General features: G+C 42.2%; 1 protein-coding gene across 1 annotated transcript in view; it reads right to left on the reverse strand.

Moving 5' to 3' along the window:
• LOC108784425 (piwi-like protein 1) overlaps positions 1-16586 on the reverse strand; it is a 60155-nt gene that overhangs the window by 2898 nt on the left and 40671 nt on the right. The window contains exons 14-20 of the mRNA XM_018553242.1: positions 13458-13530; positions 11451-11660; positions 10518-10612; positions 7910-7980; positions 5976-6129; positions 5736-5861; positions 4299-4446 (exon numbers count right to left, since the gene is read on the reverse strand). Coding sequence (XP_018408744.1) covers positions 4299-4446; positions 5736-5861; positions 5976-6129; positions 7910-7980; positions 10518-10612; positions 11451-11660; positions 13458-13530 — 877 coding nt within the window. The remainder of the gene's footprint in view (positions 1-4298; positions 4447-5735; positions 5862-5975; positions 6130-7909; positions 7981-10517; positions 10613-11450; positions 11661-13457; positions 13531-16586) is intronic.

Here is a 16586-nt window from a genome sequence, read left to right on the forward strand (position 1 = left end):
TATATATAAACTGTTTAATATGAATTTTAACACCGAACATCTTTCCGGTTGAAAAAATTTGCCCACTGGGGACACAATTAGAAATGTGATACGCATCAAATGTGTCTCACACGTTACCTGATTAAGTCAATTACAAACCCATATATCTAGAAGAAAGAATCACCAAGCCTCCACTGAACAACGCCCTTCTGATGAAGCCCCGGTGTGGGAGGGGGTGAAACACGTCATAGGCGCTCAGTGAAGGTTTTCTTTGCCTGGCTGCTTCGGCTGAGGCCCCCATGTATGTCCTTCTGCCTGGAACCTCTATCCATTAGAAAGTTGAATTTGTTGTTTTTTTGATTAAGAACCTGTTTGATCAGAGTCTCCCTTGGACAAAGGAGGAAAAGGAGGAGCTGTTATATTTCAGTGAAGGCTCATATCCACTACGGATAGAAAAGCTGAGATAGTGCTATCTCCTGAAATTTGTATAGCTTTTAATTAAGCATGCACTACATATTTGCCGGCTCTCTCCTTTTGAGCTCCACAGACCAACCAAAGAAATAAGGACACTAAGTCACTCTGCATTATTCAAAAAGGACGTCATCTGGTTTCTGTCCGTCTATTCCATCACGGACTCCTTTTTCCTTCAACCATCTTGGAAAGAAAAACAAACCCCATGGAATAAATACGGGAATTCAGTAAAGCCAACGACCAATAACATCTAACATACAAAGCCGAGATACAGCTACATCTCCTGAATCTCCTGTTCCTTTTTGACCGGATGCCATCATAATCACGGGAACACCACTTTCCCTCTCTGAAATTCGACCCTCCAAATGAGGACAGATTCCATCGTGAGTTGAATTATATTCTATATAGTTCTTACATCCTGATAGTGACTTTTTTCGTCCTTTTTTTCGTTTTTGTTTTCATATACAGGTGAAACTCGATTAGAATATCGTGCAAAAGTAATTGCAGTAAGTGCTGCAAAAGGGGCCCAAACCAAGTACTGAGTACATATGCATGCTTGTACTTTTCAGAGGTCCGATATTGTTCTATGTACAATCCTTGTTTTATTGATTGCATGTAATAATCTACTTTTTTGAGGTTGTGGATTTGGGGTTTTCATGAGCTGTAAGCCATAATCATCACAATTATGACAAATCACGGCTTGAATTATCTTGCTTTGCATGTAATGAGTCTATCTCATATATTAGTTTCACCTTTTAAGTTGCATTAGTGAAATAAATGAACTTTGCACGATATTCTAATTATTCGAGTTTCACCTGTATATGAATGGTATCTTTCCATAGTACAGAGCTCTGTCGTTTTTTCCTTCCTCTCCACAAACATGGGTTATTTTTCCCATTCATATGAGGACTCCTAAGACAAATCATATATATATATATATACACACATTACATACTTTGGATATCAGTTTTTTTTCCTTCAGAAGGCACTCACATGGTGTGTCTCCATATTGTTTTTCCATAATATACTGCCTTAGAGTTACTAGCCGAATGCAGCCATATATATAGATGTGTTTGTGTTGGTCTGTTTTGATATAAAAGTTTGAATATGTCTTACCTTGTCCGTGATCCCCGCTGTGTCTTCCGGCGGCTGCCGACTTCCGGGTTCCGTCCCTTGCGAGCGGCCGCGTCGCAGGGGGGCTGCCGGCGGGAAGTTTAAAAGTGCAACAAAAAAAAAGAGAAAAAAAAACAAAAAAACACACTGCCAGTGAAACGCGCTGAAACGGAAAAACGCGCAAAAAACTAACTGAAAAAAACGCTCAGGTGTGAACCCAGCCTAATTGTTATGCCCTTCAAAATATCCCTATCTCTACATTGGACCATGTGCTGGAGGATCGGGGTGTCTCTCATTGGCGTGCTTTGGGTATTACCCGACTTAATCAACTATTCTCTGGCGCTACTCTAGGCTCTTTTGAATCTTTAAGCTGGCAGTATAACATACCACCCAGAGACTTTTATAAATACCTCAGAGTCAGACATTTCCTGACCTCAGCTCGGATGAGAGATACTGATCTCCACAGACAAACCATCTCCTTTATCACTAGAGCTACTTTACAAATGAAGGGTATCTAATTTTTCTATAAATTGCTAGTTACCCCTGTGGAGGAATCGAAACTTCCTGCCATGGAAGGGTGGGAAAAGGAATTGGGATTTACCTTATCGGCTACGCAGTGGCATCAAACCATAGTTTGGCCCCTAAAGGCTTCAAGATGCCTGTCGCACTGGGAATCTGTCCAAAAGATACTCCACAAATGGTACTATAATCCGCACAAACTAGCCAAGATCTTCCCATCTACCTCTTTCTTCTGTTGGAGACAGTGTGGTCAGAGGGGTACACTTCCTCATATTTGGTGGCAGTGCCCTTTGCTCCAACAATACTGGGTCTCGGTTTTTCAATTTGTTCAAGCGGTTACTCTCATTCCTTGCAGGGCCAACCCGCAAATGGCTTTGCTGGGATTGGGGCTTACTGACTGGCCTCTTCCCTCTCAAGAGGGAATCAGAGAAACCAGAGTGGAGGGTCCTGTGATTTACAGAATGTTTTTTTACAGGTTAGAAAAAAATGTGTTTTCTTAATTGTGCACAAGACACAAGAAGTTAAATCTTGTCGTTCCTGAGGCCCCCTTAATGGGCTGGCCACCCCATTAAGGGGACCTCAGGAATGACAAAGAGGAAGTCAGACTTGCGGATAGGCGCTGTAGCAGAGAAGTTTACTCACACAGCATGAACCATTTCCAAACAGTAATGAGAAACATCTTTAGAGACGTTTTGGTACAGGACATGAGGATGGTAAAGCAATATCCTGGTCAAGGTGGACGGCAGAAACCACCTTAGGAAGAAAGGACGACTAGGGTCTCATTACTACCGCACTATCTTACGCATCATGGCCTCCAACTCCGAAACAAGCCTAGCAGAAGTAATGGTGATAAGAAAGGCAACCTTGCTAGTGAGTAGGGTCAAAGAATGTCTCTGGAGGGGTTCAAGGGGGATCTTCTGCAGAGTTGAGAGAACTAAGATTCTACAGAGTCACTGGAATGTGTACAGGGGAGACAATTTGAGCGACTCCCTGCACAAAGGCCTTCAAGAAAGAGAAGCAAGGGGCCTCTGGAAAAGAAATCGCAAAGGCAGACATTTGGCTCTTGATCTCAAGGATAAATGCTGATCTAAACCAGACTGGAGGAAAGATAATATTCATCCCATGGAGTACGTCCTCACTTTGCACCAAGAAAAATAGCCTGTCCAGGTGTGCTGGTAGACCTTGCAGAATGTCAACTTCTTAGCTTTCAGAAGCATAAGGATGAGAACTTTCCAGAGACCTCTGTCCTTCAACAGCCAGGCTGTTAAAGCCAAAGGCAGGAGCTCATGCCGTTTTAGAGCAGTGGAGCCAGTCAAGATGGACCGATGGATCCTAATTTGTAAATGAGACGTTTGTGGGATACTCCTTTAGCAAAGTCTGAATACACAATGTCTACAGGGCTAGTTATGTCTAAATCTCTACTCACTTCCTCATAGAACGTCAATAGGTCGGTCTGGCAACAACGTTCCTTCATAAATTCATGTTGGTTGTTACTTACAATCCTATTTCCATAGGCATGTTTTTGTATATAATCCCTTACCATACCCTCAAATAATTAGCACACTATCGATCTAAAGCTCAATGGCCTATAGTTACCAGGTGTACATGTCGTTGCTTTTTTTTACTTGGGCAACCTTCAGCTGGGATTAGCCTTGGCTTACTAACTCTTAGAGCAGCAATGGCCAGTCATTTAAAGGGGATATGTTGCATCCAGTCATGACCCTCACAATGGCTATACGTCTCCCTGGAGGGGGTCTTTAGGGACAGGGCTCCATCAAAATAGACAAAAATAGGGCCTGTAAAAGCACCATGCAGCAAAGTGCCCTGCTGAGTTCCCAAATGCAGGATCTAGTGCCCCAAGAACATTGCAGGCTGGCTACATCTTACTACTGGTGGGTTTTAGGTACAGTAACCAAAGGCTTTGCCAAGGACAAAAACTGATCCAGATATCGGCTTTTTGGTGCTGCAGTGGCCATGAGCAGCTTAGGGAAACTTTCTAGAAGGGTCTTGAGCAGAAAAGGATGTACTCCAACATCTAAGGACACTCGCAAACAACAAAGGCATACTGGGAGTGAAAGGGGTTATAATGGGCTGTCATAGCAGCTTTGATTTGCCAGTGTCCAACCACATCAGATGCATAACCTAAGATCCTGTGAAGTTTGATCAAGAATATGTAATTCTACTTTAAGAAAACATTTTCTTCCAGTCATACGTACAGGCCAGTTGTAGTACTGGTGGCAGAGCTTGTAAGTCAGTCGCTGCATATGATCTGGCTTCAGGCCTCCGCTGTCATACACAACGTTGTAGTGAGTTGGGGACACGGTGCCCTGACGCACAGACTGGCTGACGATGAAGAAGTCATACCTAAGTGGAAGAAGCAGCCACAAAAGAGATTAAATGTATAAAAGAAAATAGTCTAGTCAGGCACCAAAGCAAGCTGAAAGTCACAGGTGAGCTCCAGGCAAACCACTAAAACACACAAACACATATTTACTGATTTGCTGCCCAACAACATTGGTCATTTTAGCAAGCCCTTTCTACGATACAAACACCTGCCACTCAGTAAGGCCTGTGGCCTCCTAGGGTCAGCCATTCAATCACTGAATACAGGTGATGGTGTCGATTCACTGTCCAATAAGAAGGCTGGGATGTAGAGGTAACAAACTAAAATTACTGAACCACCAAAATAAATTGCTGAAAGTGAACCTTGCAATAAAAAGGTCTGTATATTACATACTGCCCCCCCCCCCAACTATTAAAAAAATATTTGCAATAAATAAATTTGCAATAAATAAAAAAACCTGTGAAAAAGTTAGAAAATATAAAGTAACTTACATTCTGCATCTTCACAAGAGAGGATGAGCTTTCCACTAGAATCCTGGAAACACAAAGTATCCTAAAACTCTCAAGACAACGCTCCAGAGCAGTGGAGAGATTTTGGACTCTGACAGGTCTATTCACAAAAGGGTGACGAGTTTGGAGAAGGCAGGAGAAGTGAACAATCTAGGCCAAAATAGCTGATTTGGAAAAATTCTCCAGTTCAGCTATGTTGTCCTAGAATGTTCACTTCTCCAAACTCTTTAGTGAATAACCCTGTAAGTGTACCTCGCTTGATCTCACCAGAAAGCCTGTGATTTTACCCTCAACTAGGTGCCATGGCCAGAAGCTGGGTGGGAGAAAAGTTTGTAACCTGGACTTACAACAGAGCAGCCATGCCTGGGACACCCCTCTACAACGAGTGTCACCCAATACAGGCTTGACCACAAAGATGGAGGGGGGTAGCAGGAAGGAAAGCCTTGGTTGGCCTACAGTTTGTTTGCCAGTGTTCAATTCTCCTGTAAGCACCATTATAACTTGAAGATTTAAGAATTCTGGTGTCTCTCAATGAACAAGAAAAAAAAGGGTTTTAGTGCAAACAAAATCATGAATTACATCCAAGTTCAGCTGCCTACATCCATGGATCTACCGACAGACTGGCATGCAGTTTTCAGTGAAGATGACATATGTTAATATATATTTTTCCCCGTGCTCAGTTTGAATTTCCCCATTACAGGATTACTAAAAAAGCGTCACTTATCTCAAATGTCATGCAGCAGTAACAAGATAAATGCATAAGAAACTGTTTTTCAAAGAGGATCCGTCAGGTTAAGTACCATTCAGGTCTGGTGACTTCAGTATCAACTATTGTTCCTGGAGGTGGATTCTGGAGCCGGCCCCCCACGACAGCAAAGAACCTGGCATTGATCCTTTTCTTCACCACCACAAGTGTCATTTTAGGGCTGAATGAGAGGGAAAAAAAAAGGAGACAGCCATCACAAAACATGTTACATGGGAAATGTATGGCAATCAGATAGTTATTACACACTGAGGGGTGCAAACAAAAAAACCCTTACGCGTAATCTTTGCCTGCCGACTTGATGCAGTCCAGAAACTGTGGCACTTCATAGCTGACCAGAGTCTTCAGTTGACCATCACCCACACCATCACGGTATATGACAATACGGTTGGGCAGAGTGCCATTGACCTTAAACCAGGAATGGAGGGCACCTGAACAAAATACAGATATTTGCAGTCATTTTAACTGTTGTTCTTGCAGGACCAAAACTAATCAGTTGCATTTAGCAAAGGACAGTTTGTCATGTGTATAGTGCCACATTTTAGATCAGCTGTTCTTGATATATCAATGTGGAATAGTTATTTTAGTGCAATGCATTTTAAGTGATAGTATTGGAATGATAATATTCTCTTTGTGATCCTACGGTATTAGTGTTAGCATTTTGGCGGACTGACAGGACAGCTAAAATTGCATTAGGTTAAGCATATGCGAATTCCAGCAGCAGAAATGCTGGTTTGGATTTAGCTTGATTGTGGTGCCCCGAGTTCTTGGTGGCCAAATGGCAGAGCTTTTCTGCCACACCCAGAATGCAGACAGGATATGAGGAGGTGGGTTTGTGATCTGCAAGATATTTTTTACTGTAAACCAGCAAATCACAGGCCTGTGGCCCACAATACACAATAGCGGTTTTGGAGACTGGGACCATGCCATGGTTACTATGTGGTTCAGGATACTACAGACCATCAAATTTAAAACTGACAATTCTGCTTCTAAAACTTACCCTTATGCACTAAACATTTTACACATAGGATTTCCAAAGTGTGTTATTATTATAAGAGCGGATGTCCTTCAAAGCCCAACTAATTTGTTTCCATTCATTCACAGTGTACTGATGCAGAGAGTGGTGCTGGAGTCAAGTGAGGACTGCCCAGGGAACAGGGGAAGAGAAAGATGTCCCTGTACTGACATGTGACACATGGGGGGCAGCACAGAACCCTTCGTTTGATCTACAGATTGCAGCCTTCTAGGTGTTAATGTTCTGTGTACTATTGTGGAACAAAAAGCAGCTATATGTGCCCAAAGTTGAGCGTCACTGACATCTGCTGGTTGACAATTATTGGAAACCACTCAGGACTTGTTCTTGATCATGTCTTCAAAAAACAGCCAATTATGGTGATCACTTGGGTTTGTTCACAAATCCTTTTTGGAAGAAAAAAAAAAAGGGATCCGTGTCTCCGAAACCTTGGTCCTTTTGACATGACCTTTGACATGAAGTTGCTGAAAGATTTTGCAGTACTCTTAACTGGTGTACTGGCCCACTCCTGCTTTTATTGGTACTACTGCAGGCCTAGCACCTGAAAACCTTTTGGCACATAAAGCATTTTTTTTTAAATGTTACCACATTAGCTTATAATAAAAGCTGCGCCTTCCTAGGGTTGGGTATCTAATAAAAGCCTTAAAACATGCAAAAATAGTATGGACAATTGGTCACAGAGTTATTGTGACGTTAACCAATGCTGCTATGGAGAACATCTAGGCTTCATTGACATCTGGTCATGAAGGTGTAATAGGCTGAGTTAGGTCAAGGATAAGTATTTGGCTTCGTATTAGTTTGCATCATAAAATCACAAATAAAGCATCAGTGCTAAATACAAAAAGGACAGCGAAAAACTGTTTGTTGGTAGAGGGGTATCCAAAAAAATGTACACAAACTAGACTAAATTTCCAGAGCCACCTGTATATTAAACAAAAAACAGTCATCAATCCTTGGACCTCCACATGCACCTTATGGCTTATTTATCTGAAGTATGGCCGCTGTAACGTTGCTAGCACTAAATAATATAAGGGAGACACTAATATAACATTGGAAGAGAAGACAACTTGACAAATCCAAACACTGACATTCACAATGAGATGGTGTATGGATCATGATCTAAACATGGAATCCTCAGATGGGTTATGGTATTTAGTCAACCGATTTGATCATCTTACCTTGCATGCAGACCTTAAGGCCATCGACAATCTCTTGCTTTTTGTCCTGGACCACACATTGGGAAAACCAACTGGAATGAAACAGAGAATCACTTGTCAAAATAAAAAAAACTGAAAGCATTAAATAAACCAAATGGAAAGCTAGTCTTTAGAAATATTGTATGCTTAGGGCAGGATTAACACAGTCAGCATTACGTAGATGAAGTAGTAGTTCGAAAGTGCACCTGTCATTTTGTAGTAAACAATGCTACGTAGGTGGAAGGTAAAGGAAAGAGTTGCAGTTGTTCTTGTGATGAAGATTTATTGTATTTTGGAAGTGTAAACATTAAACCCTCAGATTTTTAACATAAAACAATACTGTAATGTGTGCCTTACTGTAATCCATGGTTGTTTCTCTTCTCTTTGCTGCTCTTCCTTTTAAATCTGTATCTCTTCTCATGCTGGTCAGAACTTCGGTTTTGCAGCAGACTGCCTTGTCTCTGAAATGGATACATGGTGTCTGTGTGTAAAGGTTCACAACCTGAGCCAGCACTACAGGAAGAGGCACTCAGCTGCAAAGGGAAGTTCTCCCCCAGCATGAGAAGAAATAAGGATTTAAAAGGAAGAGCAGCAAAGAGAAGGGAAACTACCATGGATTACAGTAAGGCGCACATTACAGTATTGGTTTATGTTAAAAAAATCTGAGGGTTTAATGTCACTTTAACATTTTGGATACAGTTATGAAGGGTTATAGTCCTCTCCAACTGAGCCTGTAGTTGGCCAAATGTAACAGGCGAGGATCACAGTCTGAACTGCTTGGAGCAAAGTTTTGTTGAATATTGACACATGAAGTAGTTTGGTCTGCAATTGTACTGTTGGGAGTGTTTTGGTGAGGAATGAAGCCCATGGCAGGCATGTCACCCACGACTTGTTTGCTCAGCTCAAGAAGCCTCGAGCTGTATGAGGTCATTCTTTGAGCTAAAGGCTGCAAAGGAGGTGGGCAGAAGAAGAAGATGATGTCCTCCTACTGATGAAGTTTGGGTGTATTTTCTAAGTCTCAGGTTTATTTCTGTATAAAGTTGAGAAGGGATATAACCAGTTTTTTTACCGCCAGCTATGTTCCTAGTGGGAAAATTCCTATCACTGTCTTGTTGACTAGACAGGAAGTCAGTACCTTACTGACCACGGGCCACACAGCACCACTACGAGCACCACCATTAATCAAGGTCCAATTGCTATAAGTAGTGCAAGTGACACCATCATAAAACCACTACAACAGAGACATCTTGTCCAGCAATAGGAGGAGACTTGTCCTATGCTGCAAGAATGTTCCTTTGTAAAAGTCCTGGAATGGAACTGAGCAAAAAGGGTACCACTTTGAAGGTTGCCACCATCAATCCCAGTATTCTCATGTAGGTTATCAGAGAAATGGTGACTTTTGCTTTAAGGGTATCCAATAAAAGACCAAAATACTCAAGCGATGTGACGGAACTACGGATGACGCCTCAATGTTCAGAACTGACCTGAAGTCCTGTAATGTCCACAGCACCGTCTAGACATAAAGCTCCAAAGTAGGAAGAGACTATTCGCAAAGTAAAATGTCTAAATATTTGATAATGGAAATTCCCTCGAGATGAAAAAAATCCCAGAACCGGACAAGAACATTGGTGTTCTGGGAACATGCATTGCGTTTTTGTGCTGTATTTGCTGCGCATCCCCATTGAGTTCAATTGGGTCTTGAACGTGCAACAAATGTGGCAAAAACAGTAATGTAGCAAATTTTGCAACATGCGTTCCACATCGAGTTGGGATGCCAGTTGAAATTAATGGCAACACAAGCGTGTTTTGCATTTTTACGTATTTCCATTAATGCGCGTCACCTGGTGACGAGGAAGCATGGAGCAGGCTTTCTGGCCAATCAGGAAGCCGGGGTGCAGGTAATGACTCGCTGCCCGGCTTCCTAATTGGCCAGCTTCCCAACCATTACATACAGAGTCACTACACGCCGACTGGCTTCCTGATTGCCCGGAAAGCCGGCTCCATGCTCTCTCGTCATTTGTCGAAGGAGCTGGCTTACCGGCCAATCGGGAAGCCGGGGGACGAGTCCTCACCCACCCCCCGGCTTCCTAATTCACCAGGAAGCCAGTTCCATGCTCCCTGGTGACGAGGGAGCATAAAGCCAGCTTCCCGGCCAATCAGGAAGCCGGAAGCCCTGGTATGGGGATAAGTATTAGAAGCTTTTGGTCGAGTAAGAGTACTAGCCCAAATAATCGGTATCGGCACAGATACTAGCATCGGTGCATGCCTAGTATTAACCTTCGATCCTGTTAGCTCATCTCTTCCTTTTCTCACAGCAAAAAAAGTGATGCTCAATTCTCTCATGTTCCAAATTCCAAAAGCAGCCATGATAACTTGCATAATCAATAGGGTGTGACATTATACACTCGCAAATAAACCTCAACTGAAAAAGCATTGCATTTCCCCTTTCCTATCTTCTTTTGCTCCATAACATCTCTCGTTAAAAGTATAGGTGCAATTTTTATCTTTATACACTTTGGCTGGAAAGCTTTATGCTTTCCTGGAATCTTAATCAGCAGACAGCAATACCCTCACACAGCCGTCATCTTACCGAGTCATTCCTTTGTTCATGCTGGCGACAAAACCAGCAATTGATCTTTTTCCTGACAAGGTATCATGATAGATATCAATTCCAATTACCATCATCTTTTCCACCTGCAAGAGAGCACAACAAATGGGTCAGTGACAATGTATTGAAGCAAGAGGTATGACAGCAAGGCAACTAGAGTTTACAAGGGGCTACTCCACAGATTTTGTTAACGTGTATGTAAACCCTGTTGATGAAAATCTTCAATTTGCTTCCTTTTGGCCTGTTAAAAATATACCATTGAAAGTTTTTGTTATGTTCGATAAGTCCAAAATTATGTGTCCATCATGTCAGAAATTCAAAACTGTCCTGTGCCCGGAATACACTTCCAGTGTTATAGGCTGAGGGTAGATTCACATCATTTTCCGGACCAGATCGTGTCCGGAAAATGGTGTGAACCTGCCTGCAGTTGCAGTGAGTTTCAGACCAGACCAAATGAGACCTGCAGTATTTTTCTGGTCTGGTACGGACTGCGCTTGTGTGAACAGAGGCCAAAAATAGCATAGGGATACATTAGGGTCCGGAAACAATCTGGTCTGGAGATTATCTGGATATGGTGTGAATGGGCCCTTAACTACCCAGTCGGGTTGGACCCCTCTGGGCCAAAAATGCCAACATTTCCAGTAGGCAAAAAATGTAAAATAGACATTTCTTAAAAAAGCTAAAATATAGAAACCAATATAAACTTAAAATGCATGGTAGTTATGGAGCCTATGCAGCTTAGATAAGGCACATGGCATTGCAAAGCTGAACCGTTTTGCCATGGCATGTCGCCTACAGTTGCAAACTGTGCCTACAGTGTTCATGTAGCTAGTATTGGGGTATTAAAACATTATAATCATGTGGCTCTAAATTAAATGAACCCATGGAAATTGTTTTCTTATTCAGGAGAAATACTTGACTTGCCGGTATCTCCACACTCCAAAGCTCCCCTCCCAGTTTACAGTTCATTTGAAGGGCAATCTTGGTACAGACAGACATGATAGTCTGCGGTTTGCTCAGGGTCCTGGCGACCACACACTGGCTGGGGATGGGCACGTCCAGGCACAGGTACTTCTTTATAGCATCGTATTTCATCTTGTTAATACTGGACAGGATGCACACTACCTAGGGGGAGATTATAGAGGAAGAAATTCTGAAAATCAAGAACAGAGAAAAGCATGTAACAAAAGCACATAATGTACACCAGGGTTAAGCAAATCCCAGTCACCAGACTGCCTTTGTATCCTAAAAGCTGAACTCAATTTTGTCATAAAAAACTTAGTATTATGTGCCCCCCTATCCCCACTTCCCTTGGACAGCAAGGTTTAAATGCTTGTTTACTCTAGGGGTAGTTTTGAGATGAAAAATACTTCCCTTATTCCTTGCACCCCTGGAACACTCATTTGGTCTTGCAATATGGACGGGCCCTAGACGTCTTCACGTACAATGCAGGACCCTTGTTTCTGCACCGTACATCATGACATTGGAGAGGTGCTGCCACAGGACCGGACAAGAGTGCTACATCTGTACACATCTGTACATATCATAATGGTGCACACAGGAACTTTTTGGATTTTTTGATCACCAGATGGCACCTCCTTTAGATGCACAAACAGTCCATGGTCTTCTCCAGAGCATGCTTGTCTAACAAGACTGGAATCTGCTTTATGGGCCTGTGGCACAATGGTTTTGGGTACAAGATTAAAATCATATAAACCCTAACTGGATGACATCGAGTTTGCTAAAGCCCTGTGTATAAAACTGAAATTTTTTAATATACAAAATACCTTTATTTCTCCTTTTTGTCCCCTCTCTCAATGTTGCTAAACTCTTTCGGACTTTTTTAGCCACTTCCTGTCTTCATGCACTATGGACAGGCTTCCTGGTTGGTGACAATGGCGGAACATGCCTGCACTAGGTGTTTTGGAACAGACACTAGCAGCTTCTGCCAAGGGTGCATGTGACGGGGAGACAACACAGGAGACTAACTGGGTGACAGGGACAGAGTGTTGCCACCCTTTAACATGAAGTGCCTAAACAAACACCTTCATGGAAGGATCATCAGGTATTATTTTAAGAATAGCTGCACGTTTAAAAATATTAAATATAATGTAAAAACCGGATTTTTTAAATTGAGCTTATATCTATGTTAAGAATGCATGTCCCCTTCTCCTGTATAAAAGTCGTTAGGGACTTTTATCGCCAACAGATCACAACTATGACACCTTCAATTAGTGTACAACTTCACATACTGCTAAATAACACACTAAAATTCAACCCAATGCTATAGGTTTGAATTTACATCAATGAAGTCTGTAATAAAAACAGCTTAAAGGGTTATTAAACCCTCGCATGTTTTTGCATATATCTACTGCTAGCAAGCAGTAGATATATGCAAAACGATTTTTAAAAAAAACAAAACACTTTTTCAAAGGGTTAATACTTACCTGTGTCTCCGCCGCGTGCTCCTATTTCTCGGGCGGCAGCAAAGGATCTTGGGGCGGGCGCATGCGCAGTTCAGATGTTTGGCCGGGAGACGAGGAGAGACACAAGGTAAGTCTATGGAGCAGCGTGCACCCGGACAGACTCCGCGGGATATCAGAGAATAAGAGGACAGAGCAGTCAGCGCTGGATTGGAGACCGGCACCAGCGCTGGAGGGACAGCTAAAAACTACAGGAAAGAAGATAATCAAATAAAGAGGCATCATTTAAGGTAGGTCCTTACATTAGCATTGGGGGGGATGGGACTTTGCCACTTTAACTGACTTACCCTTATTAAATCCATCATTCAATCATTTGTTTCTATGCGACTTGAGCACTTTATAATGCTATATAATTAGTATAATCCTTCTATACATTACTCTAATATTTTTGGAGCTGGCTTTTTGAATCTGAGGAGATTGCCACACCTACTGTACTTACCATCTCTGTCCGGTCTGAAATATTCTGCTGGAAGGCCCGGACATAAGCACCCACATTGTCCTCTATTTCCACCCTAAAAAAAAAAAATTATATAAAATTAGGTAAAAATATTATGACATCGAATCAGAGTTTAAGTAAAAGCATTTTCTTATTTTGACGCTTTGGATGCAGTAGAGAACGGTTAGAATGTTTGCTAACTTTTCTTGGCTCCTTCACTCTGCTTGTTTGGTTACATTGTTTGTTGAAGAAAAAGAAAAAAAAGGGTTTACATTTTACACTTGTAGTTAAGCTGCCCATACACCTATAGATTATCTGCAGACTTTCTATGGTCAGATGGAAAAAGTGCAACAGATTCCTCCATCTACGCTAACCTGGTTGGATGGAGGAATCTCCCACTGGGTCGAGCTTCAGTATCTTGATAGTCTGCCCCGCTGGCTCTCAATATACCCGAACAATGTCTGCATCCAATCAGGTTGTTCAGGTATTTTGACTGACTAGCAAGATACTGAAGCTTGGCCCAGTGGGAGATTCCTCCATGCACACAGTTTAGCATAGATGGAGGAATCTGCTGCACTTTTTCCATCTGACCATAGAAAGTATATAGGAGTATGGCCAGCTTTAGACAGGGAAGCATTGATAGTCGTTATAAGGTGCCCACACTATAAAGCAGTCTATTTGAGTGTTGCTATTGCAGATTGTAACTTAATATTCTATGTTTCTGTGGATTGACTAGACAACTGTTTGTTAGTTATTGAGATGAATTACAAAAAATAGATATATTTTCCCCAATTCTATTTGTCCTGAGGACAATTGTAAATATAAAAAAGGAAGGGAATGTATAAAAATTCAGGATTGTCACTACAGCAGAGCAAGGTGTGGGAAATCCTCTAAAAGGGGAAGCCTGCGACCGCTCTCTGAACTGGGAATTCTGTTTACTTTGCAGAAATCTCTCATTTCCTATTACATCTACAGAACAGGAAGTGAAAGGAATTCTACCCAGTGGGACACAGGCAGCAAAAAATATAAGTACCCTGTTAGGGATTTTAACTCTTTTATAGAAAATAAAAGTTTTAGCTTTACTTACACTCTATTTGGATTAGCAATTAAATATATGCACTACCAAGACCTCACTCAAAAGAAAGCAATGCTATAGGTGCACATACATTAAAGGTAAACTACAGCTATGTTGGACAGAAGAGTCATGGCAGGTGTGATTGGTGCAATGGCCATATGACCACAGGCAGCTCTCATCTCTTACTGTTACTGATGAGATGCCCGCCAGCCTAGAGAAGGCTGTAAATAGGCCATTCCTTTGGGCAATTCAATATCTTCGCAGTATCAAAATAACCCGAACTGAAATAATTATAAAGTTTAAGACAGATCTACAAAAACCAGAGCGAAAGTGGAACCTGGACACAAAACAAAGCTTGACGACAGGGCTGATGGCTTCCTGAGAAGATGGTTGCCCAAGTAGCACACTACGGGGATCCCCTGGGAGGGCAGCAAGGCCAAGACTGAGGCCAGCATCTTGGAGACCTAAAAATGCTGTGGACAGACTGAAGGGAAGAGCAACAAATTGGAAATGCTGGGTGCGGACAGCAAGATGCAGGCAGTGACAGTGAGCAGGAAAAATGGGGACTTGAAAATAAGCATATTGGATGTCCATCAAGGCCAGGAAATCTCTTGGCCTGTAGGAAGCAGCTGAGGATCTTCAGGTTTAAGATAGGGCTAACCCCGCCCTTTACCTTGGGGACTTTAAACAGGTTGGAGCAAAAACCCCTGGAACATTTCTGCCTCTGGAACAGGGACTATAACCCCCTAAAAGAGGAGCGGGTTTAATAGGAGTAATTACACTCTGGGTGATCCGTATATATTACAAGGATTTACACAAACACTGTTGCAGATTCCTACAAAGAAAAAGCTGTTTGTTGCAGCATGTCCTTTCCAAACTGATTTCTGAATGGGAGTTTCTGGGTTCATTATAACCAGCTTGCAGTGTTTGCATCCCTTTAGAAGTAATGAACCCTTAGGAAGTATCTCCCAAAAAAAGAAATTCCATATGTAAGGGATGCCAAAAATTATAGCTGTATCTTCTGCAGACTTCTGAGAAAATCAGTCAGCCAATCACAGAAGCAGGAAGTGACATTTCTGGGGTGCTCCACATGCCAACTGCGTACGGAACCTCTCCAGGTCACCATATTGCATTTAATTTTTTTACAGTTTTAAACTGAAAGGCAATTTTCAATAAATTACAAAATGACTTGTGTGAAAATGATATAAGCTATATTCATTTTTTAAAGATTTGTTGTCATTTTTAAAAGCAGAGTTACTCTTTAAGACAGCAAAGAAATCCACCTTTTTTGCCTAAATCTCCTCACAGGAAGGTGGATTTCCTTTGAGGAGATTTAGGCAAATTGGATAGCAAGAAACGAGGAGGAGGCAGGGAGCAAAACTCCAGTTTGTAGCCTTTAGCAATGGCACTGAACCCAGGCTACAGAAATGTCCCTCATTTAGACTGACGAAAAGGCTAAAGGGAGCCCCCCCCCTGTAAAAGTAGGGGCATGCCTTCATTGCAGAGAGCTTACTTCAGGTCTTAGCAGGCGTGGAGGACCAGGCCTTGTGCCAGAACTGCTTGCCCTGTTTTGGTTTGGTTTTGGAGAGAGCACAATAGGGCTAAGAGAAGGGATAACACATTGGTGAATACACAGGGTGGAGACGAGAGGTAGAATTTTAGAACCAAAAATTATAGTATAGGGCCCCCACAGAAAAACTAAGGTTTGCTAGAAACCCCTGACCCGGTCCCTGACATCCACAGAAGTTAGAAAGTCTCCCTGGTGAAGGACAGATACGGGCATGGGGAATTCCAGTATTCAAATGAAGACATTCAGAATTAGAGAGAGAGAGATCGAAAAAGGGGGCCCCTTTGTGTATGGGAACAATGAACATGTTGGAAGAAAAACCCTGAATTTGCTCCACCACAGAACTGGGGCAATGACATCTTGATTCAGAAGACCTGAGAGGGCTCAATAGAAATTTGTCAATCTGTGGAATGACAGAAGATGGGAAAAAAAGCGAGGTGGGGACAGGGAGCAAAACTCCAGTTGATAGTTCTGGGATACCACCGCCTGT

Source organism: Nanorana parkeri, unplaced genomic scaffold (genome assembly GCF_000935625.1).
Source record: "Nanorana parkeri isolate BGI_ZX_2015 unplaced genomic scaffold, ASM93562v1 scaffold114, whole genome shotgun sequence".
NCBI lineage: Eukaryota > Metazoa > Chordata > Amphibia > Anura > Dicroglossidae > Nanorana > Nanorana parkeri.